The 27,837-nt window shown below is 34.2% G+C and overlaps 6 protein-coding genes and 1 long non-coding RNA gene across 8 annotated transcripts; 3 read left to right on the forward strand and 4 right to left on the reverse strand.

Moving 5' to 3' along the window:
- Positions 1-2,985: 2,985 nt before the first annotated feature.
- LOC101262988 (uncharacterized) lies at positions 2,986-4,597 on the reverse strand. The gene has a single exon (XM_004251019.5). The coding sequence runs from the start codon at positions 3,654-3,656 to the stop codon at positions 3,090-3,092; it is 567 nt and encodes a 188-aa protein (XP_004251067.1). The 5' UTR covers positions 3,657-4,597; the 3' UTR covers positions 2,986-3,089.
- Positions 4,598-12,587: 7,990 nt separating this feature from the next.
- On the reverse strand, positions 12,588-13,284 carry LOC101263277 (uncharacterized). The gene is made up of 2 exons (XR_738631.4): positions 13,031-13,284; positions 12,588-12,934 (listed from the first exon to the last, which is right to left on the reverse strand). It is a non-coding gene; the product is annotated as an uncharacterized lncRNA (long non-coding RNA).
- A 458-nt stretch (positions 13,285-13,742) lies between these two features.
- LOC101245622 (germin-like protein 9-3) lies at positions 13,743-14,911 on the reverse strand. The gene has a single exon (XM_004251339.5). It carries the CDS (start codon positions 14,550-14,552, stop codon positions 13,932-13,934), a length of 621 nt encoding a protein of 206 aa, XP_004251387.1. The 5' UTR covers positions 14,553-14,911; the 3' UTR covers positions 13,743-13,931.
- On the reverse strand, positions 13,937-17,058 carry LOC101246215 (putative germin-like protein 9-2). Its single transcript, XM_004251341.2, has 2 exons — positions 16,558-17,058; positions 13,937-13,976 (listed from the first exon to the last, which is right to left on the reverse strand). Exons 1-2 carry the CDS (start codon positions 17,049-17,051, stop codon positions 13,937-13,939), a joined length of 534 nt encoding a protein of 177 aa, XP_004251389.2. The 5' UTR covers positions 17,052-17,058.
- Positions 15,003-15,967, forward strand: LOC101245921 (germin-like protein 9-3). The gene has a single exon (XM_004251340.4). It carries the CDS (start codon positions 15,181-15,183, stop codon positions 15,790-15,792), a length of 612 nt encoding a protein of 203 aa, XP_004251388.1. The 5' UTR covers positions 15,003-15,180; the 3' UTR covers positions 15,793-15,967.
- A 644-nt stretch (positions 17,059-17,702) lies between the features above and the next one.
- On the forward strand, positions 17,703-18,323 carry LOC101246507 (germin-like protein 9-3). The gene has a single exon (XM_004251342.3). The coding sequence runs from the start codon at positions 17,703-17,705 to the stop codon at positions 18,321-18,323; it is 621 nt and encodes a 206-aa protein (XP_004251390.1).
- A 622-nt stretch (positions 18,324-18,945) lies between these two features.
- LOC101263574 (actin-related protein 2/3 complex subunit 2A) lies at positions 18,946-27,050 on the forward strand. Of its 2 annotated transcripts, XM_010315070.4 has the most exons (11): positions 18,989-19,244; positions 20,395-20,470; positions 20,860-20,926; positions 21,125-21,332; positions 22,995-23,164; positions 23,675-23,752; positions 24,624-24,756; positions 24,831-24,922; positions 25,712-25,768; positions 26,562-26,633; positions 26,715-27,050. In XM_010315070.4, the coding sequence occupies exons 2-11, from the start codon at positions 20,445-20,447 to the stop codon at positions 26,760-26,762; spliced, it is 951 nt and encodes a 316-aa protein (XP_010313372.1). In that variant the 5' UTR covers positions 18,989-19,244; positions 20,395-20,444; the 3' UTR covers positions 26,763-27,050. The 2 variants fall into 2 exon arrangements, with proteins under 2 accessions (XP_004251069.1, XP_010313372.1); XM_004251021.5 differs by lacking the exon at positions 20,395-20,470 and having other exon boundaries at positions 18,946-19,244.
- The last annotated feature ends 787 nt before the right edge of the window (positions 27,051-27,837 follow it).

Here is a 27,837-nt window from a genome sequence, read left to right on the forward strand (position 1 = left end):
AAAGAATATTTAAAAGAAAGGTGGTTAGGTGAGGAAATTATTCTGATTATTTAATTAGTGCGGTTTAAAATCAAATCGAAATTGATAATTTGAATCAGGAAAATACTCTTTCCGCTAAATTATATTATATTCTTAAATTATATTTTCGCTCAAAAATACTCTTTCCGTCAAACTATTGGGCACACTTGCTCTTCTAATTAACGAAAAATATCTATGTGTGTTAAATATCACATAAACGCCACATGTGCATGCCAAATAGACCTCACATCCGCATAGACGATTATAGAAAACTGTCAGTACTATACATAAAATATTCAAAATAGATTAAATACATCCTTAAATAATATTTTCAGCTCAAAAATATTCTTTTCGTCTAATTATTGAACCACATTTATCTTTTTATTTAACAAAAATATTTATATTGTGTGCTAAAATATCACATGAACTCTACGTACACACATCAAACACTCACCTTTATATAGACGACTTACAACACTAATTTCAATTACTTCATAATAATTAATTAATTTATGTGCCTCTTTAATAACTTTTTTGCATCCTAAAATATGCTAGTAATACTTTATGATTTAAAATCGTTTGAAATCATCATAAATAAATAAATAAATGATTTCTATGGTAATCATGTAACGTAAAATAATCCAAACAAAATATATATATATATATATATATATATATATATATATATATATATATATATATATATATATTATCACTAAAAAAAATTTAAAAAAGTTCTGTCCCGATTCGTTTATTATTTACTCAAGTTGAATTAAATGTTCCAAAGCATGGGCCATTTTAATATATAAATACAAATTGACGTGAATACAATAATTTTATTCAAAATAATATTATATATAATTTTACCAAAAAATTTAATTTAATTAATAAAATAACATATTTCACACTATATTATTTTATCTTTTTGAAATTTTTATCCTTTTAACTTCGATACATTTTAATTAAAAAATAAAATAATAAATTTATTTTAAAATAAAAATAATACTATAGACTTTTTAAATTACTGATCAAATTCTAATTAAATTTTCTTACCATTTAGCATTACTCTTAATAATTTTTTTTGTATAAATTTAAGGAATCCCATAGTGTGATACAATAATTACATTCAGTCCCCACAAATTTAGTATTTACTAATAATCCCTTAAAATTGTTGTGGCGTGATACATTAGTATATTGTGATACATGGTAAATGATACACAGTAACTTAAAACTGTTAAGATTAAAAAGGGAAAAAATGAAATATTTAAATTTGTTATCTAAATCAGCTTAAATAATGGTAACAGTTCATTAATAAGCATTAATTCAGCACGTAATTTGATAACAATTTCAAATTTTGAAAATTCAAGATTATATCATCTAGTTTGAAGATATTTTTATGAACATCCAGTTATTAAACTTATTGACTGATACATGATAACAATTTTTAAAAACTCGTAATACATAGAAAATCATATGATACACATCAAATTCTTGTATCAATGCACCGTCTAAACACTATAACACACTGAGTCGATATGTATCAACAAGCACACTTGATGACGCAGTTATTAAACTTATTGACTGATACATGATAACAATTTTCAAAAACTCTTGATACATAGGATATCATATGATACACATCTAATTCATGTATCAATGCATCGACTAACACACTATAACACACAGAGCACTTATGTATTAAATTTATTGTCTGATACATGATAACAATTTTTAAAAATTCAAGATACATATGGGATTCCTTTACTAAAATTTTTACTAATTTCAACAACAATGGTTGCTGCTTCTTTTATCTTTTTTTTGGTGTATTTTGTCAACCTTTGATTTAAATGATTCACCAAAATCTTTGTTTGAATCCTTCCGAACATTCATAGGATCATGCAAAGACTTTTTTCTGTTTTCTTTCCAATTTTCATTGTCCGAATCATAAATCCTTCTATTAGTAAAAGGATCCATTAATATGATGTAATAGAACAATGAACAAAAAAAAGGAACGAATGATGGAGTAAGAAGAAAAAGAAGACCTAGAGAGGGCTGATGAAATATAGCAATGAACAAGAAGAAAATAAGAACAGATGATGTATTAAGAAGAAGAAGAAGAACTATAGACGGATGATGGAGTAAGAAGAAGAAGAACCAGAGAACAATGGTCCAATTTTTAGAAATTTCAAATTTTTTGGATTTTGAAATTCAAAATTTCATATTAAATGTTGTGAAACGTTTTTAATTAAAATTAATAATTCAAAATTCAAAAAGTGATTCAAAAGATTGAGTGTTTTAGTGGAGAAAAAATAGGCATAATATTGGGGGAAGTGTGTGTTATAGGAGAGAGAAGACTATATGTATCTCCAAACTTCTACAAAAATTAAAAAAACAAATTATGTAATATTTAAAAAAAAAGAAGGAAAAATTAGAGAAAACTAAACTTATAATTGTGTATTTAAGTTATTTTTCCAATTTTTTTTTTATCATTTAGTATTATCCTTAATTAATAAAATGAAAGAAAATTTTATTACATATTTATATATCATTATTTTCCTTTCGTAAAATTTTCTTTAAAAAATTCTAATTTCGTGACTTTAAAATATTCCACAAAGCCTTTTAACACCACTAATGTGAAAACCCATAATCAATCAAACTCCACTTTGAAAAATGAAAAACGTGTTGATATTATTATAGTAATATTTATATGATTATAAAGAGATAAAGTAGTGTTTACAAAGTTTTTTTTTAAAATTTTTTTATGATTCTAAAGATTATTATATTATTTATATTATTATAAAACTAAAGAATCTTTTTGATAATCTTTCAAATCTATTTTTTTATAATTTGTATTCTTCACATTCTTTGAAGTTAAATTACGTGATCTCTGTAATACTTCTTCAATCTTCTCTCCCTTCTCTCATCTCTTCACACACTTAAATTATTTTATCGAATATATAATCGAAGTGAATTGTAACGATAGAACTTAAATATTTTAATTACTGAAGTACATTTTTAGTGGTGATGAATACAAAATAAACCGATACAACACACTGAACCGGACTGAACCGTTATTTCACAAAGACCTCTAAAGCCGATTTATTTTCCTGATCAATAACGTCAAGAAAAACCGGGTCTACGGTCACGTGACTATCCACGTGCACCCGGAATTTATGGTCCCACCACATCACCTTCGCAAAACCTTCTATATCCACCGTAGCATCCAGCAACATCTCCCTCTTCGCTACATCGGCGACGAATTCCTTCCCGTGATGTGCAAGTTGAAGTCCGCTTAACCTCGCCGGAAGACGGAGTACCTGACAGGAACGCGGCGGCTGAGATCCGGCTTTCACACGAGCTGAACCGAGGTGATCGCCGGAGTAGAAAATCGACATTTCTGTTGAGGAGTAGTTGATTGAAGTAACGTTAGGGTTAGTCACGTGAACGGTGAGGATGAGTTCCGCGTCTACGACGGGGAAATTGAGCTTGAAGGAAGTGAGATCGATGGAGATGAGATGAAAATCAGGATCCCGTGGCTTCGAAGAGAGTGTCATCACCGTTGCTGCGGCAGCGGCGGCACCGACGAAGGCGGAGGTCCAGCTCCATTTTACTCCTCTTCTACTTCCTTCTTTGCTCATTGGTCGGAGAAGATACTGAATACTGATTGGGGCAAAAATGGAGAAGAAAAGAAAAGTAGTTGAAAATGGACTGTGGAATGTGAAATGACATTTCTGTCCGTTGCTGCAGTCTTAAATAGAGCAGGAAAGTCAAAAAGTTTGGTAAGTTCGTATTCCCCATACTTTCTGCGTGTTTTTTAACGTAATCAAAAATCTCGAATTTAAATTACGAAAATGAAAAAAGTTACTATCGAGAGCGTTACCTTCAAAAATGGATCGTATACAATTGATTAACTTTTCTTTGTTTTTGATACTTTGGATCTAGTCTTGTGAATACGATTCGGTTCTATGCAATTTTGAACTTTATTTTATCGGTTATTGATTTATTAGAGGCACCAAAAAAATTATTGGAAATATCACTTAGAAATAACAAGACAAACTAAATAAACCATGCATATGAATCGGACATATTACATTTTGCTCAAAAGTAAACATTATCACATTGTAGAGTAACATAGCTTGAAATAAAAGTATGAAATATACTTAAGGCGAGGAATTTATATATCAAATGGTATAAATAGAATTATTTGATTTATTAACGAATTGTTGGTTAATTTATCAAGAAAAAAATCTCAAATTGTTAAGAATCAATAATTTAATATAAAAAATTTTAAAATTATTATCAAAATTGCTAAATTAATACTCATTATTTATAAATTAATAACTTTTTTTTCTTCAAACCATTGATTTTTGATTCGAATTTGAATTATGCCCACTTGTTGAATAAAAGCTTTTCATTTATTTAACCAAGAAAATAAAACTCATTAAACACCTCAAAGGATGTTAATAGCCACTCATAGACCCTCTCGTTATCCTATAATAACATTACTTCTCTAGTGATACAAAATTAATTTTAAAAAAAATTATTTAAATATCAAAATTCGAGAGATAACACAAATTAAAAAAATATATATAACAAATTATAGATCACTATTTCTTTAAAAGGTGCTTGTCGTGACACTCATACCACTTAGCTCTAGTACTTTGTTGTTTTATTTAAATTATTACATGCAAATATTGTATGACTATATAATATCGTACAGTAAGGAGGAATAACTTTCGTGTTGGGAAAGACAAGGCACTAACAAAGAATGCCTGACAGGATAACAGCGGAAGAATACCCAAGTCTATACTTTCCCTTTTCGATTTGAACCAAGAGAAAACAAACAACCACAAGCAATATGATAGTAAGGCAGAAAGTAATTCAACCAAACAAATATAACAAGACAATAATAAACCAATCACACAAGACACCAAGATTTACGTGGAAAACCCTTCGATGTGAAGAGTAAAAAACCACGGGACCAAAAGCTCCACTATAATCACCAAGAGTTACAATATTGTTCTCCAAAATTGGCCACAAAACAAGTGCCAAACAACGAGCAACAACAAAATAAGATTGCACCAAATCTAGAGAATTAAAGGAGCAAAATCACCAATTTCGCAGCTACTATTCACGATAGCAAAACTGAAGCTGCAGGCCACCAAATCCAACTCTGTCGGTTCCTATTCAAAGATTGAGATGAAGATAATATGCTGTCCAAAAATCAGCTCAATCGGACAAGAAACGAAGCGGGAATCGCAATTTGAAGTTGGCTGTTTTGACTGAAATTTGACTGCGAAAATCTGCTCTTTTTCTCTCTTTTTGGCTGCTAAAAAACTCTCTGTGTATGTCTGAAAATAAGACCCTAAATAGGTTTATATTTGCCTCATAAGAATGGGCTTATGGACAAAAATGGGTTGGTCCAAATTGGACTTTTATTTATCCACATAGGAAGGGAAAAAAGACCCATAACCCAACAATTCTCCCCCTCACGACTATGTGGAGGAGACCGCCATCCCGGCGACCATGCAACAATCTTCAAAATTCCCTCTTGGCAAAGCTTTAGTCATCATATCGGAACCATTATCATTTGTATGAATCTTTTCAAGCTCAAGCAACTTAGAATCCAACACATCTCGAATCCAATGGTATCTCACATCAATGTGTTTAGACCGACCATGGAACGTAGAATTCTTGCCAAGATGTATAGCACTTTGACTGTCACAATAAAGCACATACCTCTCTTGAGCACAACCAAGTTCCCCCAAGAATCTCTTCATCCAAAGCAATTCTTTACAAGCTTCAACGATAGCAATAAGCTCAGCTTCTGTAGTAGATAGAGCAACACATTTTTGCAACCTAGATTGCCAAGACACAGCTCCCCCTGCAAAAGTAACCAAGTACCCTGAAGTAGACTTGCGAGTATCAACATCACCAGCCATGTCTGAATCAGTATAACCATAAAGAATAGGCTTCCCTGTACCAAAACACAAACTCAGACTAGAAGTGCCACAAAGATATCTCATAACCCACTTCATAGCATTCCAATGTTCTCTTCCCGGATTAGAAAGAAAACGACTAACAACTCCAACAGCGTGAGCAATATCCGGTCTTGTACAAACCATCGCATACATCAAACTACCAACAGCTGAAGCATAAGGAACTTTCTTCATATCTTCCTTCTCATCATCACTAGAAGGACACTGTTTCGTGCTCAATTTGAAGTGCATAGCTAAAGGTGTACTGACAACCTTAGCTTTATCCATGTTGAATCTGCGAAGTACTTTCTGAATGTACTTCTCTTGTGATAATATCAATTTCTTGGCCTTTCTATCACGGACAATCTACATGCCAAGAATCTGCCTTGCTGGTCCTAAGTCTTTCATAGCAAAAGACTTACTCAACTCTTGCTTCAACTTCTGAATCCTGCAAGTATTATGACCAACAACAAGCATGTCATCAACATAAAGCAATACAATAATAAAGTCACCATCAGAGAACTTTTGCACAAAAACACAATGGTCTGAAGAAGTCTTCTTGAAGCCCTGCTGACTCATAAAAGAACCAAACTTCCTGTACCACTGCCTGGGAGCTTGTTTCAAACCATACAAGCTCTTCTTCAATTTGCAAACATAATTCTCTTTACCCTTGACTTCAAAACCTTCCGGTTGCTCCATATAAATTTCTTCATCTAAGTCACCATGGAGGAAAGCAGTTTTAACATCCATTTGCTCAACCTCTAAATCTAGACTTGCAGCCAAGCCTAGAACCACACAAATGGATGACATCTTCACAACTGGAGAGAATATCTCATCAAAATCAACTCCCTTTTTCTGATTAAATCCCTTGACAACTAATCTAGCTTTGTACCGTGGAACAGGATTACCATCTTCGTGTTTCACCCGAAAAACCCACCTGTTTTTCAAAGCTTTTCTGTCTTTAGGTAACTTAACCAAATCAAAGGTATGATTATCATGCAAGGATTTAATCTCATCTTCCATAGCATCAAACCACCTTTCTTTTTCTTCACTTTCCATGGCCTCATCAAGACTCTCAGGTTCTCCCCCGTCAGTCAAGAGTACATACTCATTGGGAGAATAACGAGATGAAGGAATTCTCTCTCTACTATATCGTCTGAGAGAACTCTCTGGAGCATCTATAATTGGTTGTTGGACAACCACATCATCTTGCACTAGAGCATCAACAACATCATGCCGGTCATTCTGAACATGATCACCATCTTCATTATCAACTTGATTTTCATCATTATGAAGATTTTCTTCCGGTGCAATAGTCAACGGAACTGGATCAACATCAACTAAGCTCTCACTAGTCTGAAAATCAGCCTTGTCAGCTTTGTCAAAATCTTCAATTGTTTGGTCTTCAAAGAACACAACATCACGACTTCTAACAAGTTTCTTCTCAACAGGATCATAGAAACGATAGCCAAATTCATCTTGACCATAACTAATGAAGATACACTGCCTAGTTTTAACATCCAACTTTGACCTTTCATCCTTAGGAACATGTACAAAGGCTTTACACCCAAAGACTCTAAGATGATCATAAGAAACATTCTTACCAGTCCAAACTCTGTCAGGGAGATCACCATCTAAAGCAACAGCAGGAGATAAATTGATAACATAAGCAGCAGTATTAAGTGCTTCTGCCCAAAAGGAATCTGACAGCTTAGCATCTGAAAGCATACATCTAACCCTCTCAACTAGAGTTCTGTTCATCCTCTCTGCTAAACCATTTAACTGAGGAGTCTTTGGAGGAGTTTTCTGATGCCTAATACCCTACTCTCTGCAATATCTATCAAAAGGACCAATATACTCACCACCATTATCTGAGCGGATGCATTTCAATGTCTTCCCTGTTTGTCTTTCAACCAAGGCCTGAAAACCCTTGAACACATCAAGTACTTGATCCTTGGACTTCAAAGGAAATACCCAGAGTTTGCGAGAATGATCATCAATAAAAGTCACAAAGTAAAGTGCACCACCATGAGATCTTACCTTAAAAGGACCACACAAATCAGAATGTACCAACTCCAGCAAATCAAGCTTTCTTGAAGGCGGATGACTCTGAAAAGAAACTCTTTTCTGTTTACCGGCTAAGCAATGAACACATTTCTTCAACTTTGCTTGTTTCACTCCAGAAAGCAAATTTTTCTTAGCCAAATTATCAATCCCCTTCTCGCTCATATGACTCAGCCTTCTATGCCATAACTCTGATGAAGTATCATTCTCCACCAAATTTACTGAGTCTCTGGATATGGAGCCCTGAAATACATACAAGTTAGACAACTTGTCACCACGGGCCACAACCATCAAACCTCTAGTAAGCTTTCACTGGCCAGCACCAAGTGTATTAACATAACCCTCATCATCAAGATATCCCACAGAAATCAAATTCAAGCGAACATCTGGAGCATGCTTGACATTATTAAGAACTAGTTTGGAACCATTGTTACTTTCCAAACAAACTGTCCCAATGCCAATAACTTCAACTTCATGATTATTGCCCATTTTCAACGTTCCAAAATTACCTGGAGTATAAGAAGAAAATAATTCCTTCTTTGGCGTGACATGAGAAGTAGCACCAGAATTCACAAACCAGCTAGACTCATCACGAACAAGATTAATGGCATTTTCATCACAAGAAACAAGAAGATCATTATTAGCAACAACAGCAACACGATTTTCATTATCGCCTTCTCTCTTTTGTTGTCTCATATCTCTCTTGTGCTTGTAACAATATTTCATGATATGCCCATTCTTGTGGCAATAGTCACATATAGTATTCTTGTATTTAGACTTTGACTTGCTTCTACTTTTACCTCTATCATTTTGACCTCTGGACTTGTTTCTCCCCCTATCTTCAGTAACCAAAACATCGGAGTGTGAAGCTGAAGAAGATGAGGCTTGAGATCTTCTTCTCATTTCTTCATTCAAGACACCACTCTTAGTATATTCCATGGTTACAACACTACTGGGAGCAGAATTAGTCAAAGAAACGCGAAGAGTTTCCCAAGAGTCTGGCAGAGTATTAAGAAGCCAAAGTCCCTGTATCTCATCATCAAACTTTACACCCATTCCGGACAGCTGGTCAAGAACACCCTGAAAATCATTAATATGATCAGAAATAGGAGTGCCCTCTTTATACCTGATATTCATTAATTGTTTCAATAGGAACAACTTGTTGTTGCCAGTCTTCGAAGCATAAAGTGTCTCGAGCTTGTCCCACAAACTTTTGGCATGTGTCTCATTCACAATATGATTTCTAACATTATCTTCAACCCATTGTCTAATATAGCCACAAACCTGCAGATGCTCAAATTCCCATTCTTCATCATTCAAAGACTGAGGCTTATTAGAAGCAAACACAGGTAAATGCATCTTCTTGACAAATAGAAGATCTTTCATCTTGCCTTTCCAAATATGATAGTTACTACCAGTTAAACACACCATTTTGCTCATATTTGCCTCCATCATTCAAAACGACAATCAACAATAACCAATGCTCTGATACCACTTTGTTGGGAAAGACAAGACACTAACAAAGAATGCCTGACAGGATAACAGCGGAAGAATACCCAAGTCTATACTTTCCCTTTTCGATTTGAACCAAGAGAAAACAAACAACCACAAGCAATATGATAGTAAGGCAGAAAGTAATTCAACCAAACAAATATAACAAGACAATAATAAACCAATCACACAAGACACCAAGATTTACGTGGAAAACCCTTCGATGTGAAGAGTAAAAAACCACGGGACCAAAAGCTCCACTATAATCACCAAGAGTTACAATATTGTTCTCCAAAATTGGCCACAAAACAAGTGCCAAACAACGAGCAACAACAAAATAAGATTGCACCAAATCTAGAGAATTAAAGGAGCAAAATCACCAATTTCGCAGCTACTATTCACGACAGCAAAACTGAAGCTGCAGGCCACCAAATCCAACTCTGTCAGTTCCTAATCAAAGATTGAGATGAAGATAATATGCTGTCCAAAAATCAGCTCAATCGGACAAGAAATGAAGCGGGAATCGCAATTTGAAGTTGGCTGTTATGGCTGAAATTTGACTGCGAAAATCTGCTCTTTTTGGCTGCTAAAAAACTCTCTGTGTATGTCTGAAAATAAGACCCTAAATAGGTTTATATTTGCCTCATAAGAATGGGCTTATGGACAAAAATGGGTTGGTCCAAATTGGGCTTTTATTTATCCACATAGGAAGGGAAAAAAGACTCATAACCCAACATTTCGCATGTAACAAATGCAAAAATTATATTTGTATGTTATAACTATAGTTTATATAATTGTGTTTCATATTAATCTCTATGTTTGTTATGGTTATTTCGCTATATATACAAAAAAAAAAGCAATTGTATAATCTGTTTCGCTATAGATATACAAAAGAATCAATTATATAATATACATTTGTATAAACGAAAAAAAGAGAAAACCAAAAGAAAATTGGACAGGAAAAGATCATATTTGTATAATCATAAGTGTATAGCAAGAAAAAATATATTTTTATATTTGTATATATAAATTTCTCTTGCTTTATACAAACGCAGACACAATGTATACATTTTTGTTATAAAGTGAGAGAGGCGAGTGAATGACGAGCGAGATCTGGGAGTAGGGAGAGAGGGGAACGAAAATATATGTATACATACAATTTTCTCTTGATTTATACAAGCGCAAACACATTTTATACATTCATATTTGTATAAAATAAAAAATTCGAAGCAGACTGCCCAGCCGAGAACGAAAGTGGCGATCGAGATTCACCAGGGAAATAGGCAAAACAATAGCAACAATTTGTTATGACTAGTTTTTTCAAAATTGGTCAAATAATGTGAAAAGATTCTTTTGAGTTTGGGTTGATTTTCATCTTTGCAAACATAACAAATTACAATTAGTTTGAGATGTCATTTCATCGAACCAACTTATTGGAAATAAAAATATATGATAGGAAACAATTTTCATTGGGATAGTGAAGAAGCTTTTGAATATTTTCGTGTAAAAATACTACTGATTTTTTAAAATATATTTTCTCACTAATTTAATTAAAATATCTGTTAGAATAACTATTGAAAATTTTATAACGAACCAATTCACAGAAAAAAATTACACGATAAAAAATAATTTTAACTCAAATTGCGAGAAGTTTTCAAATATTTTCGTGTTGACACTCTTGTTTGTTCTATCTTTTCTCGTCGGTTTACTCAAAATTATCTATTAGAATGCTTGCAGAATATTTTCTGATAAAAAAATTCAATGAGAAAACACATAGAATTGGGAAAATTAAAGAAATAAGCGATTCGGGAAGAGTCTGCAACAAAACCAATAAATGTTGAATCCATCCCATTGTTTTAGTCAACTTTAGCCATTCAATTGGTACAAGCAATTGTTAAAAAGGAATAGTAATTGGAGTTGAAAAGAAAAGATTTGATAGTTGGCAAATTGGTAAGATTTGCAACCATTTTTTACTTTGCTATGTTTACATATGTCATTAGTGACATAGGTATGGTTTTATCCTTCTATAAATAGAGCATTCTTGCTCATTTGTAGAACACACCAAGTTAGAGAGAAAAACCAATTTGAGAGCAAAGTGAGCTATTCCATAGACTATATAAGAAAATAGTCTGTGAAGAAAAATAGAGTGTGAGCGATATTTTAGTAAGACGGAAACCAAAAGAGTGTTGTTCCTTTTGAGTGTGTAGTAGTCACATTGAGTGTTGTATTCGTGACTACACAGTGTAAAATTCCTTACTATAGTAATATCAGTTGCTCCTCTTGGCCCGTGGTTTTTTCCCTTATTCAGAAGGATTTCCACGTAAAATTCTTGGTGTCGTTATTTTCCCATTTTATTTCCATTACATTTACCATATATACTTTTGTGCTTGTCCGTGTTTTCCCAACAATAAATACATTAGTAAGTTTGGTAAACCTATTGAGGGATTATATTGTGAGTCTGTGTGACTGTTACATATATTTTTAAAATACCAAAATTCCTTTACTATAGATGAACTGATCTAAAGAGCAAAAACTTGATTCGATATCACATATGAAAATAGTGTCTACGTACATCTCATCAATAAAATGTCTTTCATCTTTTTTACTCATTAAAAATTAAGTTTTGAAATATATAAAACAGACATTTAATTTTACTATCCATCTGATATTTAAGATTTTAAAATCAACTAAAAGATTCCTTACTTGAATCATGTATGAAGTGTTAATATGTAGGAATACTTTAAACCCAATAAAACAATTTATCTTATATAAATTTAATTTTATTTGACACTTTGACACACTTACCACTTCATTTACATTTTTTTCTTCCTTGATAATATCACATTTGCAAGGTATGTATAATTTTCTTTATCTTTTTATACCTTTTCAAATATTTAAAATAATGAATTAATGTATTCTAATTTAATTTTAAAAATTAATTAAATTGACTTTCGAAAAAAGTAATATAACAACTAAAAACGACAAATTAATAATAGTTTAAATAAAAAACATAAATACTTTACATAAAAAAACTCGTAAAAAGAAAATGATATTTCACATATGTTTCTGACTATTATCTCTAACAAAATATACTATATATAATTACAAAATAAATAATATATTAACAAATATGCTACAAATGATGAAAAGTAAAGTAGAAAAACAAATACAATTGAGGGTAATTCCGTCATTTGCATGGTGATGGCTTCTATTAACTTTGTGATGGTTCATAGCTCCTGCTGTATACAATGGAACTACACCTGCAGTTGATTGCCCGCCGCGCGATGCTCGTCCCCTGGACGAGCTGCCGTGGGCACTAGCGTGCCCACTAGCCGCACCACCTCCACGTTTATTGTTCGTCACAATTTCATCACCCAAATGCACTAAAAAAATAAATTTTTTTACTAATCTATCGTTATATAGATCATAGTGGACATATTAAAAATATTTTTCATTCGTAACAAAAAAGTAAAAATTACCTCGAGGACGGAGAAATCGAGAAGATAAAGAGAAAGCATGAAGAAGATTGATGTGAAAGAGGAAAATAACGATTATTAATATCAATCTCATCGTTGTATGAAATTTGTATTGATATATTTATTGAAGCTACTTTTGTCTTGATAGGGTGGTATCATGACCAATTGAAATATGAAATCGATTTCTATGGTTTATTCTTCTTTAAATACTTAGTAAAGAATATATTCATATATATATATATATACATAAAAATTATAATTTTCTTTTTTAACTTTTTCAGCTTTAATATAAGGGTATACTTGATAATAAAGAAAATTAAATGCTTACTTTAACTTTATTTTAGTCACGTGAATTGTTTCCTTTTTGTGACATTTTTTTTTTGTATTGAAAGGGACAAATACCTAATTTATTTTATATATTTGGGTCTAGACGTCTTTTTAATTTTAAAAATTTCGAATTTTTTTATTACTCTTGAGTACATTTCTTATTTGTTTGGTACATGTAAGTCTTAATGGAAGGGATGTATCCGAGAGAGTCGTGTATTTATGTAATTTTTTCATATAAAAATGCAAGTCACATAATGATTTTCTAATGCTTTTTTTAAAAATTGAAGTTTTTGGTCCAAAAAAAAGTTACTTAATTGAAAAAAGGTATGATATATTCAATTTAGAGTTGATATATCTTTATCGTTACAAAAGTGAATCACATTTAATTATTCTTTTCATTGCAAATTGAAAAAATAAGAATGAAGTGAAAAATTACTGTTAAGTTATATTGCTCGGACTCTCTAGAAGTATTGTCACGCCAAGACGATGCTCGAGTAGGATCATAGAATAACACACTACTTTTAGAGGATGTGAATGCGCCTAACGACATTTTTGAATAGTCCGAGCAACGTAGTTTTCAGGCTAGACCTGCCTTGATTTTCTGAATAGTAATGATATCAGTCTTGAAAGATTTAGCCAAAATGTTATCAGGAATGCTTGTATTGAACACTGAGTTAGGAATAGAAACAGTGCCTGCATTTGCACTTCCAAAGGCAGATATACCCCAAGCACAATTTTCAGCATCAGCATTGTATTGATAGTGTACTAGTCCTTTAGGGAACACGAAAACGTCTCCTGTTTGCAATGTTTGAGTGTAAATCTTGTTCGTGGTATCGATGAATCCTACTTCCAATGTGCCTGACATGAGGAAAAGTAGCTCGGCTGAACGTGGATGAGTGTGGACAGGGTTAACAGAGCCTGCAGGATACTGTAGGATTGCATAGGAAACGCTTTGTCCGTTCAGGGCTGGAAATTCGGTCATGCCTGCCTTTGTCACCTTGAATTTTTCGGGTGGTGGAGCTCCTACGAGTCCCCTTAGGCCAGAGAAGGTGAAGTAAGAAGCGTCAACTGATGGAACCTCGAGTGGCATTACAAAGTCTGTTAGGATGTCAGGGTCACCAGCTGATGCTATTTGGAAAATGAGTAGTGATGTTGCTAGAGCTAACAGAACTATGCAACTTGAAGTTTTTGATTCCATGTTTTCTCCTGTTTTCGTTTATTTGTTTGAATGATTTCTTGATGGACTAAAGATTTTATAGCTATACAAGGGACATATCAAACAAGAATCGAGATTGAAGTCACCGATGACTTGCTAAAACGAATAAGGAATTGTCAATATAGGAAACTACTTCAGAAGTTTATTGTGTCAATAAAAGAAACAACACAATTTCCAGTTTTAGCTTTCAATATTGACAAGAGAATACAGATAACTTTTTTCCTTTAAAAATTAATATGTTTTCGACTTTATGCACTTAGTTTATATTACTGATGAAACCTAAGCCATATTGAGACGATTTTCGAATTATATGGTCTTTAAATGTGGTTTCCAGGTAGTTTCTGCAGTCAGAAACAAACAATAAAAACAGCTCAAAAACTTAGTAAACATCAGTTACCAACTGGCTTATCCTTCTGCAACTTTGGTTCCACCTAAGGGCGGAGCTAGAGGAGTAAAAGTGGTTCATTTGAATTCTTTTCGCTGTAAAGTCACACTATATATCTACGGTTATTTTTAAAAATCTCTCTCTCTCTCTCTCTATATATATATATAGTCACAGCTTATCTATATCCATTTACTTGTTTCATTAGCCTCCTCAGAAGAGCAAAAAATGGCCTCATTTTTCTTGAAAACAGTCCTTGTTGTTGTAGCTGTCTTTTCCATTTCTTCGATGGCTCAAGCTAGTGATCCGGATATCTTATCTGACTTCATTGTTCCTGTAGGAAGCGCCATAGATGGGAACTTATTTACCTTCAATGGTACACGTGCTATTTTTGGCAGTGTCATACAAAAGTTCTCAGTGACAAAAGTTGGCAAGGCAGAATTTCCAGTTTTGGATGGCCAGAGTGTTTCGTTGGCAGTGCTTCAGTTCCCTAGAGGAAGTGTAAACCCGCCCCACACACACCCTCGTGCAGCTGAACTGCTATTCGTCGTTGAAGGTAGTCTTGAGGTTGGATTTGTGGACACCACTAACAAGCTATACACTCAGACTCTCCAAGTTGGTGACTTGTTTGTGTTCCCTAAAGGGCTAGTGCATTATCAGTACAATTCTAATAGGAATGAATTAGCTACAGCCGTGTCTGGTTTTGGAAGCGCGAATGCTGGAACTGTTTCACTTCCTACAACATTGTTTGCCACAGGGATCGATGATCAAATTCTCGCCAAGTCCTTCAAGACTGATATTGCCACTATTCAGAAGATCAAGGCTGGTCTTTCACCTTAGTCAATTTTTTCTGTATTTTCATCACTAAATTTTTGTTTCTTGAGGTGTCGACATTAGCACCGCGATCTGCATCATAAAATGCAGTACTACTACGTCTGCTTAGTTCTTGACAGAAAATGTATATTTTGTTTTAAGATTTTGACACAATAAATTTTTCTATACTTGACATTGATTAGTCTTTAACAACTCCCGGAAATGCAAGCAGTCATGAATAAACATGTCGATTAATCTTTTAGACACGGGCACTGCATTCTGTGACGTACAGCTTCATTTCCTGTAGTTTATTTTCAAACATATCAAACACCAAATGACTAGAAACGAAATAGTAGTTACTATTTCGAATCAATAAGAGCTTAATATCTGCAGTCTAAGATGAAAGGCTAGCCTTGATCTTCCGAATGGTAGCAAACAGTGGTGGAATCAGAATTTTTGCTAAAGGGGTTCAATATATAAAGACACAAAAATGTTGAAAAGCCAACAGAATTCAACATCTACTTTATATACATAAAATGGAGCCAGCCTATTGTACGAGTAATGTACCGTTAGAAAAATATTATTGAATGTCCATAACTGCTATTGATCATGAGTAGCAAATGTTGTCTTACATTAGAGGAAACTGTGGACTAATAAAATATGCAGACTGCAGTACTATCTTGTAAGTACATGTCGAGACACACAAATTTAGTGGTGAAAATACAGAAAATTGCCTAAGATGAAAGACCAGCCTTGATCTTCCGAATAGTGGCAATATCAGACTTGAAGGACTTGGCGAGAACTTGATCATCGATCCCAGTAGCAAACAATGTTGTAGGAAGTGACACAGTTCCAGTACTAGTGCTGCCAAAACCAGACACGGCTATAGCTGATTTATTCCAATCAGAATTGTACTGATAATGCACTAGTCCTTTAGGGAACACAAACAAGTCACCAACTTGGAGAGCCTGAGTGTAAAGCTTGTTAGCGGTGTCCACAAATCCAACCTCAAGACTACCTTTAACGACGAATAACAGTTCAGCTGCACGAGGGTGTGTGTGGGGCGGGTTGACACCTCCTCCGGGGAACTGAAGCACTGCCAACGAAACACTCTGGCCGTCCAAACCTGGAAACTCTGCCTTGCTCACTTTTGTCACACTGAACTTTTCAATGATGCTGCCAAAAATATCACGAGTACCAGTGAAGGTAAAGAAGTTCCCATCTATGGTGCTTCCTGCAGGAACAATGAAGTCAGACAAGATATCCGGATCACTAGCTTGAGCCATCGAAGAAATGAAAAAGACGGCTACAACAACAAGGACACTTTTCAAGAGGAATGAGGCCATTTTTTGTTGATACAGGTAAAATGTATACAAATAAGTTGTAAAATGATGACTATTAGTTCTGTTAGACCACAAATTTATAAAAAAGACCAAAACCAGAACCAAATTTTGCTGAAGGATAAGCCAGTTGGTAATAGATGTTAACTAAGCTTGACACATTATACTTATTTGTTTTTGATAGCAGAAACTACCTGGAAATCACATTATAAGATTCCATATTTCGAAAATCATCTCAATATTCCTTAGGTTTCATCAGTTATATGCTTCAAGATAATACTTTTATGGACTCTTTGATCTTGTAATGTAAGCAAAGTGCATGAAGTCGAAAACATAACAATTTTTAAAGGGAAAAAGTAAACTGCTTTCTCTTGTCCATATTGAAAGCCAGAACTGGAAAGAGGTGAGCAAGTGTTGTTTCTTAAGTTGACACAATAAACTTCTGGAGCCGTTTCCTATATTCACAATTCATTTTTGTTTTTGCGAATCATCGGGGACTTCAATCTCGATTCTTGTTTGATATGTCCCTTGTATAGCTATAAAATCTTTAGTCCATCAAGAAATCATTCAAACAAATAAACGAAAACAGGAGAAAAAATGGAATCAAAAACTTCAAGTTGCATAGTTCTGTTAGCTCTAGCAACATCACTAGTCATTTTTCAAATGGCATCAGCTGGTGACCCTGACATCCTAACAGACTTTGTGCTGCCACTGAGCGTGCCATCAGTTGACGCTTCCTACTTCACCTTCTCAGGCCTAAGGGGCATCGTTGGAGCTCCATCACCCGAAAAATTCAAGGTAACAAAGGCAGCAATGACGGAGTTTCCAGCCCTGAACGGACAAAGTGTTTCCTATGCAATCCTACAGTACCCTGCAGGCTCTGTCAACCCTGTCCACACTCATCCACGTTCAGCCGAGCTACTTTTCCTCATGTCAGGGACATTGGAAGTAGGATTCATCGATACCACGAACAAGATTTACACTCAAACATTGCAAACAGGAGACGTTTTCGTGTTCCCTAAAGGACTAGTACACTATCAATACAATGCTGATGCTGAAAATTGTGCTTGGGGTATATCTGCCTTTGGAAGTGCAAATGCAGGCACTGTTTCTGTTCCTAACTCTGTGTTCAATACAAGCATTCCTGATAACATTTTAGCCAAGTCTTTTAAGACTGATATCATTACTATTCAGAAAATCAAGGCAGGTCTAACCTGAAAACTACGTTGCTCGGACTATTCAAAAATATTGTCGGATGCTTTCATATTTTTACTAAAAGTAGTGTATTTTTGAATGATTCGACTTAAGTCTATAGACAGTCCGACTAAAGAATTAATATTCAGAGAATCTTGAATAAGAAGGTTTATACTTTATATATGGCATGACATCAAAATGCAAAGTATAATCATAATTGACCTTATATATATTTAGAAGACTTAAAAAAAGTTCTCTTTTTTTTTTTTTCATTCAGTGCGGAGCTAGAAATTTCAAAACAAAAAATAGTAAATAACAAAAAGAAATCATGGAGATTAAAACATATACGAAGATAAAATAATTTGACATTAATTACCTATCAAATAAATAATTAGTAGATATATATATGGAGTTTTCATTACAAAATATAAATTTGTGGGTCAATTTTTGTATTTGAAAATTTCCAAATCATGATTTTCACATAAGTCGGAATTTTATCTCATGATATGAAATGACATGTCCAAAAGTTGATTTCATATCGCATGTCCAGACGCAAACTTAATAGAAAGTCGAGAGAAGTAGCAAAAATATAATTAAACTTGACGTAATTTAGGAAATATATTTTAGTCAAGTTAATAGAGTATTAATAGTTCGAGAATAAAATTAATAGGTTCCGGTGTTTGTAACAAAAAAGTGATTTGATTTATTCAATAATTCTTACATAACTTTTCCCACTTGAACAAATTGACAAAAGAGAAATCAAACTTTTAATAACAAAACTTCATCAAATTGTCCATTCAAGATTCTTTGATTTTCTGTTTCTTTCTAATTTCTTTGATTTTCAAAGAACCCAAACTGCGAATTTGTTTTGTGAAAGAGATCGATGATATTACTGCAATCTCCCTCTAGATATCTTCTTCAGATCTTGTACAATCGCGTCCAGAGGTAAGCTTAAATCCATTTCACTTTTTTCACTTTTCCCTATTTTAAACACTTTTTTCGGGTCAATTTGTGGTTTAGGGTAGTCTGGATTGCATTATTGATTGATGTTTGCATAGTTTTTGCTCATTTTTGTGTATGATTATGAATATAAAAGTACTTGTATGTATCTGCTGGGATTAGCATAAGCATAAAGTTGCAATCTTTTAGTATTTTAAAAGAAAGTTAGGGTAGGAGAAGGGAAAGGGATTACAAAGTGTGGGAATCGAGAGCTTGGTGAAAGTTATGGTAGTCAGCTAATGAACTGAGCTAATAAGATTAAGCCTGGTTATGGAAGTGTGGATTGCATTATTGTTTATTTTTATAGGAGCTGATTGTATTGCAGCTAGATTGTTTAATGTTTGCATAGTTCTAGCTTATTTCTGTGCGTGGTTGTGAATATGAAAGAGTTTATATGCTTCTGCTGCATTAGCATTTGTTGTTGCACTTTCTTAAGCATAACGTTGCGATTTTTTTTCCCCGATAACCATGGTGTGTGAACCGGCTTTCGTGTACCTCCACTAAATCCACGGGATACGTTCCACTCCTCGCGCACCTTGACTAATTCCATGGGATATCCGCCACTTCCCACCACCAACAATTAATAGGTAACTTTATCCACCAAGGTTAGAACAAATGGGAAGAAATCACCAAGTATTTTTGTCTCTGTTGGGATTGAACATGAGATTTCATGGTTCTCAACCTACTTCATTGATCAGTAGGCCACACCCTGGGTGCTATTACATGGATTTGTTTGGAATGAGTATGTCCGATATTTAGCAAGCTCTAGTTGATTGAGTTACAGCTAGTATAGTTGATGTTTCTGTGTAGTTCCAACTCATTTCTGTGCTTGAGTACGAAGATGCGTTGCTAGGTATTAACATTTGTTGTTGCTCTAATTGAAGTGTAAAGATGTAATCTTTCAGTCATTAACACCCGTGATACATGGGTATATGGGTGAATGTTCTGTATGAGTATGTCCAATAGTTGGCAAGCTCTAGATGATCGCTATGTAGTGAAGCACGGAAATACTATGTGAATAATAACCATAATGTTGTAATGTGCATTTCCAAAAAATGCAAAAGTATTTCAACTTTTTCTACCTTTTGCATAACAGTTTGGAGAGTTGCATTTACTTCCTCGCATCCCAGGGAGCTGGAGTAGAGGATGAACATGAACTGCCTACACTATCAGTTACTGAAGTAGAATCAGCTTAATCAATCCAAAAGTGCTGCCAATAAAGTCACAAATGTTCAAAATTTGATTAATTGTTCAAGCATTAGCTACCGTGATATTAAAATTGATCATTTTAATTTGTTTACTTCCATTTAGTGATTTATCATGGGAACCCCTCCCTGTTAACAATATAGCATTCCGGTTCCTTTATTTGTCCAATTGCTCTTAGCTTATTCTTTCACCAAATGGTGTATGCTTAAAGTTCTAAAATATGACATACCTAGTTTTCTGATCCTTGAATCTTCCAAAAATTTGGCAGCCCTGTATTGCAAATAGAACCGATACCATTCCGTCATTTGTTTGAATAATCTGTAGTAGATGCTGACAGCACATCCTTATTTTGCAGTCTTGAGAAAGGGGTTGAACTGGACAGCCAATGGGTTGAATTTGATGATATCCGTTACCATATTCAGGTGAGTTATTATCATACAACAGTCCAATTTGATGATTTTGCTTTATTTTTTAACCAATTTTTTCACTTCAAAAGAAAAATGGAAGAACCACTAAACACATCATTATTTTAAAAATGTTAATTGAGATGGTCATATCTTATTTTGACATGCTGTCATCTATGATACATCTGGCTGGCTAATCTGTAACATATTCTGCAGGGTTCAGTGAAAAATCCAAATGTCTTGCTTCTTTCTGTATCATTGCCCATACCACCTCCAGAAACCGTCCTCTTTGGTGGACTTCCACTTGGAGCGCTAGAAGCCATAAAAGCAGCATATGGTGCAGTTGCACAAATTCTTGATCCTCCAAGAGATGGGTTTAATCTCACACTTAAACTAAACTTGTCAAAACTTCCCCCAGATGAAGGTTCTGCAAGTTTCCTCTTTAAGGTCATTATGAGCTTGCTATAGTTGTGCTGGATGGTATTAGGATGTTAGTCCAAACTGCATTACTAGAAAAGTTTGGGGGGTTCTTACTCTCCTAAGGGTAATCAAGAAATAAATGTGATCGCATCCGCTTCATGTTGCATGTCTATTTTAGCAAATTCTTTTTAATATAAGTTGAGAACACTCATTAATAAGCACACGTTCAGCACACACACATGAAAAAAGGGTTTCATTCTTCTCAGTTTCTATTCAGTTGAAAATTTCAGTGTTTCCTTTCTCTTGGAGTTTTTTTTTTTTTTTTGTTATGTGCATGTTTTCATTATTCCTAAAACTAAAAGGGAAATTGTCAATTTTTCACTCGTTCTTCTAGCTACGAAGAGTACAATTTATTGTCTGAGTAGTGGCAAAATATTTCAAGGAAAAAAAGATATAACTGTATGTTATACTAGTATGCAGCATTCACTGTTGGCTCGAAGTTGGGCCTCCAAGCTTCTGAATTTCTGTTCTTGAATATCATAGTTCAGTAAGTTATCTCTTAACAAAAGGATGCAAGTCCGATGAAAGATCTGTAACAGGAAACAATTAAACAAGCTAGAGTTTTTCTCTACAAAAATCACCTATTCATGTGTAAAAGTTGGCAACCATGTGTTGCCCAAAAGGAAAGGGCAAAGTCATCTGAATGTTGAGTATAGGGATTAAATTAAAGAGCCAGTTGGTTCACATTATCCAGAAAGAAAGTTCAACTGTGGCTAGCAATGGTGAATCAAACTTATCCATTTTCCTTTGAATCCCAGTCTTGTTGTCTTGTACTCCAGAATTTTTTTGACTTGATCTTCAATTGGTGGCTTTAGAACATTTGTTCCCCAAGAACAAATTTTGTACTCAAAGGAGAGACGTAAGCACAAAACAATCAGAGGTACTCAATGAACGCAAAAAAGTATACAAGCAGGGGAATAACTCCCTTTGGAATAAAGAATAAAAAGCCCCTGCCAAATTTAACTCTGTGTGCCATGGTTCACCTTTGATCTGTGTTATATGTTTGGATGCACCTTAGGTTAAAGCTTTTTGTAATATACTTCCTCCATGTGTTTCCTTTCAGTCCATTGAGTCCATTTTCCGTAATGGAGAACTATATAGCTTAACTATTTACAACTTCTTGAATATTGCACCACTAAAAGTCTCATTGCCCCTACTCTTATTCTTATAAAGTATTTGACATTACCTAAGAATAACCATATCTGTACTGCTGGTGGTATTATGAGGTATCCACCAAATCCAGGAGGAAAATATCCTCCTGGATGTTGCTGGTGCGTAAAATAAAAAACCATATTTCTACTTTCAGCACATCCCTCCTCACAATCCAACGTAATTTCAGCTTGGCTGTTGATCTTTTAGCTGGTCGGATTCGAGCTCCTAAGTGCAAACTTGGGATTGTAGTACAAGTCAATATGTAGCATTACACTTTCTTTATGAGTTCGTATACTTATTATTTCAGTTTTAAATTTGTGAACAGTTCTATGAGAGTACTAATTTTCAGAAAATCTTTGATACTTCTGAACCTGGGTGATTGTCTATTTTTGCTGAAAGTTTCTGTTACAATCCTGTAATATACATTGCTTATGATATTTCTTTCTGATTGTAGAGCAAAAACATGCACTCCTGACAAAGATTGCATCCGTGAGGGAGGTAGTAATGGGAGCCCCACTGAGGGCAGTTTTGAAACAACTTGTTACAAGGACAGTTCCTTCCGATCTAGGCAAGCCCGTTGCCCTGGTTCATCGTCCTAATGAGTCTTTTTTCCTTGTACCTCAGGTGAGTAATTTTATCTACTTTATAACATGCACAAGTGGTGAAAACTATAGTTTACCTCTATAGGCTTAAGTTCAATGAACATGAATCCATTTTAAAATGTTGTGGTGAAAAGTCAGTTTTTCACTATGAATCCATTTTCAAATTCTGCAGTGAAAACATTCTTTTACTTGTTGAGCTTGGGTACTATAGCTAAATCAACCAATTCTTTTGACAATAACCCCATGCGGATATCTTTCAGCCTACTTTGCCTCATTGACTCCAGAGTGATCCTGGCATATCCAAGTTCTTCCAGTACTTGTCTCCTTGTTTGTTAAGTGTTTCTGAACTTGTATCTGTATTTAGTTCCAACAATCCCCCCCCCCCCCCCACACACACACCCCAAATTTGTTTCTTAATAGGCATGAATTTTTGGAATGCATAAACGATGCACATTGTTGTTATTTTAGTATCTATCTTTGAGGACCTATAAAGTATTTAGATTAAATGATGCAATGTACTGGCTTTTTGCAGGCAGACAAGGTGACCGTCATATTTCCTATGAGATTCAATGATTCCATAGATACTGTTCTAGCAACATCTTTCTTACAGGTAAACTTCTACACGTTTTAATGTGTTCTTGTCCTTATCTTTATATCATCCCAATCCAAGAAATGAAAAGGTGTGAGAACTAATAGCTTCCAATAAAAGTAGTTTTATTAGAAAATTTCTTTTCATTTTGTTTTATGCTAACGGATTACTGTGGTAAACATTCTGATATTTGAACATCCAATTAAGCTTTCATTATGTGAAGACATTTAACTTGGGCCTAATTCAATTCCAAAAGCTAACTCTTGAGGAGAGGATTGCCTAAGACTATATAAAGAGACCACAATCATTTCCTCAACAAATGCGAGACTTAACACTCCCCAACATGCCCAAAGCTGGACAACTGAAGCGTGGATAACATAACACGGGGTCCAACATTGAGAAACACAAGAACATGGATTGATGAGTTTGGCTCTGATACCATGTTAAGAGATGGAACTTGGACCTAACTAAACCCTAAAAAAGCTAGCTCGTGGGGGAGGATTGCCCAAGATCTCATCAGAATACTACAACCAATTCCCTCGACCTGTGTGGGGCTTAACACATTACACATCCTATTAGTTTGAAGATTGTTTTGAAATTGGATACAATATGATTCGCTTCTTTGTAATCAATTTGCTTGTCACCTTCTTATAATCTTCAAGTAAGATTGAGGTTTTTATGCCATTTATGATACCAAAGAAACCTTATGTCTTCTGGGAAGACTTGAAAGTGCAATAGTTGTATATAGGTCATTGTCTTTGAAAAAAAAATCCAGCTCTTTCATTCAATTTTCTTGCAAGATTTTTGGTGCTTCTCTTTCCCATTGGGATATTAATCTTCATGTGCCTGAATGAGTAGGGTGGCTCACTCTTTGAAATATGATTCTCATCAGGAATTTGTTGAGGCAAGACGAACTGCTGGACTTAATAATGCCCCTCCTTGTTTGTGGTCTCCTTCTCCTCCTCAAGAACTGACAGAAGCTTTTACAGAAGCATTATCTGCTAATGCCGGATTTGTTAGTTTTGGTATAACAGATATTTTAACTAGTTTTTACATTGATATTTTGTGATTCCCATGACCAACTTATTTTTTGACACAGTAATTTTTTCTCGCCACGTGGAAGGCAGAAAGCTGGACAGAACTGTCTGGAACCTATCAACCTTTCATGCTTATGTAAATTATCATGTTAAGGTGAGAATTCTAGACCAAAAGTTTCTTATCTATTGACCTAATTATGTCACATTAATGTGCTTCCATACTTGATGCAACACAATTCACGACGTCTTATGTCAGAAGCTCCCTAGTGAATCTTGAATATGTGCTTTGAAAGATTTTTGTAAATGATGAAGCCCTTCAACCTTATAGAAGGCCTTGCTGACTAAAGATAGAAAGCTTCACTCATAATTATATTCCTATATTTTAATAACTACTTTCTTCTATATTTCTGTGACTGTAAAATTTTAGACAAGGATTCTTCATTCTATTATAATTTTTTAAAGCTCTTCATTCTTTGAATCCATGAAATTAAAATTTCCCACACAGTGGATGCTTGGCATTATATATATATGTGACCTTTTATTCTTTTTTTGGAGAATATGAAGACTAAAATGCCACCACACATATATATCCCAATAGCTAAAGCTTTTTGTAATGATTTCTAATTCAGGCTTTTGTAACCAAACCTGTATAGTGTTCCTGGAGATTTAGTACTGGAATCTGTAGATCCTTGAAGCAGTTTATCTATGGAGGTCTTGAGTCTGTTAAAGTCTTGCAACTGCATCCACTGGGTTACTTGTGTATTTACTAACTTGGATTATTTCAAAGAAACGATCTTTCTCAAGTGAAGTGATCAATTTATGGCACATGTTGAGATTTTCATAACCATTACTGCATGCCTCAATAGCTTTTAATATGATAATATTATTTCTGTCAAACTTTATATCCGAAATTTAATCACTTCGATGTTTTTTCTGTAAACAGTGTTCTGAATGTTTCATGCATACTCGGATGAGGCGTCAGGTGGAGTCATTGATACAGGTAATTATCAATCTTTCATGATAAATTTAGAAACAATAGAATAGCAGGTTTATTGCATTCTGTAATACAAATGTATACTTGGCAATGACCACCTATAAAGAATGCTAATTGGGAAGTTTGCTAAATTTTATATCCGAGGTTGCTTTTTTTTTTTTTTTAACCTTTTTGCTGAAAGAATCATGGCAACTGTTTACTTTTAGCAAAAAGTTCACGCTTGTTCTGATGAGGCTGAATGTAGAGGTTTCTTATGGTTCTTCGTGCAATCCTATTAAAATGTCTGAGTTTGTTTCTCTTGGGCATTAGGTGATTTCCGTTTTGTGTTTTTCCATGAAGCATGTTCATCAAAGTCATTCTACGAAAAAGCTAAATGGTTAATGTCCAATCTTGTTCTTGTATGACCGGCACATTCATCTTAGTATCTACATCTCTGCAACTCTCATCTTGTCGATACGATGGAACTCTAGCAGCCCACATTCACTCTCATATAACATTACTGGTTTTATACTATATAATACTTGTTGCTTAAATGGCGTTTATGTGACCTTCCGAACACGATGCTTGATGATCCTAGTGCCTTTTAAGAACTGAAGTCCCACATGTATCTCAGCTTTAATTCAATTTTCCGTTTTGACATCACATTCTGCCTACTCAACTGCATTGTTTCGTCTTACTGCAGTTCCTTGTAACTAAAATGCCCCGGGACTCATTTCTTGAATTATTTTCTTGTTTAGCTGATCCTAGAACTTGTAAGTTTGTTGTTTGCGGGTTCACAACATTCATAACTCTTCTGCAGGCACTTGACCGTGCCAAACCAGATCCCGAGAAGGCCAAGAAAAATTCACCTAACAGATCATTTAAACGAATGGTAAGTCATTTGATTTGTTTGATCTCTACACCAAATCGTTTCTTACTATCTAATCTGTTTTCTTTCTTGACATTTATATAGAGCCTCAAGGATGGCAATAACAGTTTGGGTTCGCGAAGTTGGAAGTAGAAAATCCGAGAATTGAAAAGGTTACTTGGCCTGAAATCATCGTAAACGCAGCTTCTTCTCTAATAAACTCCATTTTTTTTCATCGTGTTCATGTTTATAGTTGTCGTTGTAAATCTCATTGAATTGTCTTCGGCGTTAGATTTGAACTTAGCCATCTTTGCTGAAGCTTCAAGTTTTGGTTAGCAGATTGCATTCGTTTTAGTTCTGCAAAGTAGTGTAAAGATTGCTTTGTAACAACTTGCAATATTCCCATTTTATAAAGTTGCATTTTTTGCTTATGCTCTAAAACTTGTCTCCGGTGTGACCGGCTCGTGGAAGCAACCACTTATGCTTGTATTAAGATAGACTATCTTCATCAGTCATCCCGTTCCTCGGGTGCGGTCCTTCCCTGTGCCCTACGGGAATGTAGGATGCTTTGTGCATCGAGCTTTGTACAAAATAGTCGAGACACACATAAATTTGGTTAAAATCCATTTTCTTACATGGCCAATGGACATTTTTCATTTTCATTTTTATATTTAGGTTAAAATTGATAAATATATAACACGTAAATATTGAAAAGTAGATATTCATACGCTATGTATTAATTAATTTAATGTAAATATCAGGTACGACTATTTTGTTTTCCGACAAAGGAAACAGTGGGACCCACAATCAATGAAGGTTCCCTTCCCTCTATTCTTATCTTCCGTGACTCTCCGGTCTCTGTACTTAAAACCCTCTAACATACGGCGTCGCGGACGGAGTTAGCGACCTAAAGAGTTCATCGAAAAATTATATTTTATATATAAAGTTATTTTTTTCTATTCATAAAAATAGTAACATATACCAGTGGTTATTACCTATTTTATTCGGTCTGTTTAATTTGATTATTACTTAAATTTGTCCGTACTTTAATGATGAAATACTTACTTTATATAACAATCGATCTAATGTGATCGTGTTGTTACATTTATTATCTTTCTCATTATGCTATTACTTGTCGTTTAATAAATTTATTTTATTAAACACAATACAATATGGAACAAAATAAAACGTACATTATAAAACAATGAATAACAACCATATATTATTT

Source organism: Solanum lycopersicum, chromosome 11, assembly GCF_036512215.1.
Source record: "Solanum lycopersicum chromosome 11, SLM_r2.1".
Classification (NCBI taxonomy): domain Eukaryota; kingdom Viridiplantae; phylum Streptophyta; class Magnoliopsida; order Solanales; family Solanaceae; genus Solanum; species Solanum lycopersicum.

Excerpts from the sequence above, each read along its gene's own strand:
- LOC101262988 (XM_004251019.5), bottom strand. The coding sequence starts at position 3,656 with ATGAGCAAAGAAGGAAGTAGAAGAGGAGTAAAATGGAGCTGGACCTCC.
- LOC101245622 (XM_004251339.5), bottom strand. The coding sequence starts at position 14,552 with ATGGAATCAAAAACTTCAAGTTGCATAGTTCTGTTAGCTCTAGCAACA.
- LOC101245921 (XM_004251340.4), top strand. The coding sequence starts at position 15,181 with ATGGCCTCATTTTTCTTGAAAACAGTCCTTGTTGTTGTAGCTGTCTTT.
- LOC101246215 (XM_004251341.2), bottom strand. The coding sequence starts at position 17,051 with ATGGCTCAAGCTAGTGATCCGGATATCTTGTCTGACTTCATTGTTCCT. Across the intron at positions 13,977-16,557 it reads GATGATCAAGTTCTCGCCAA|ACTGATATCATTACTATTCA; the intron begins GTCCTTCAAGTC and ends AAATCTTTCAAG.
- LOC101246507 (XM_004251342.3), top strand. The coding sequence starts at position 17,703 with ATGGAATCAAAAACTTCAAGTTGCATAGTTCTGTTAGCTCTAGCAACA.
- LOC101263574 (XM_004251021.5), top strand. The coding sequence starts at position 19,183 with ATGATATTACTGCAATCTCCCTCTAGATATCTTCTTCAGATCTTGTAC. Across the intron at positions 21,333-22,994 it reads AAAACTTCCCCCAGATGAAG|AGCAAAAACATGCACTCCTG; the intron begins GTTCTGCAAGTT and ends TTCTGATTGTAG. Across the intron at positions 24,757-24,830 it reads TGCCGGATTTGTTAGTTTTG|TAATTTTTTCTCGCCACGTG; the intron begins GTATAACAGATA and ends TTTTTGACACAG.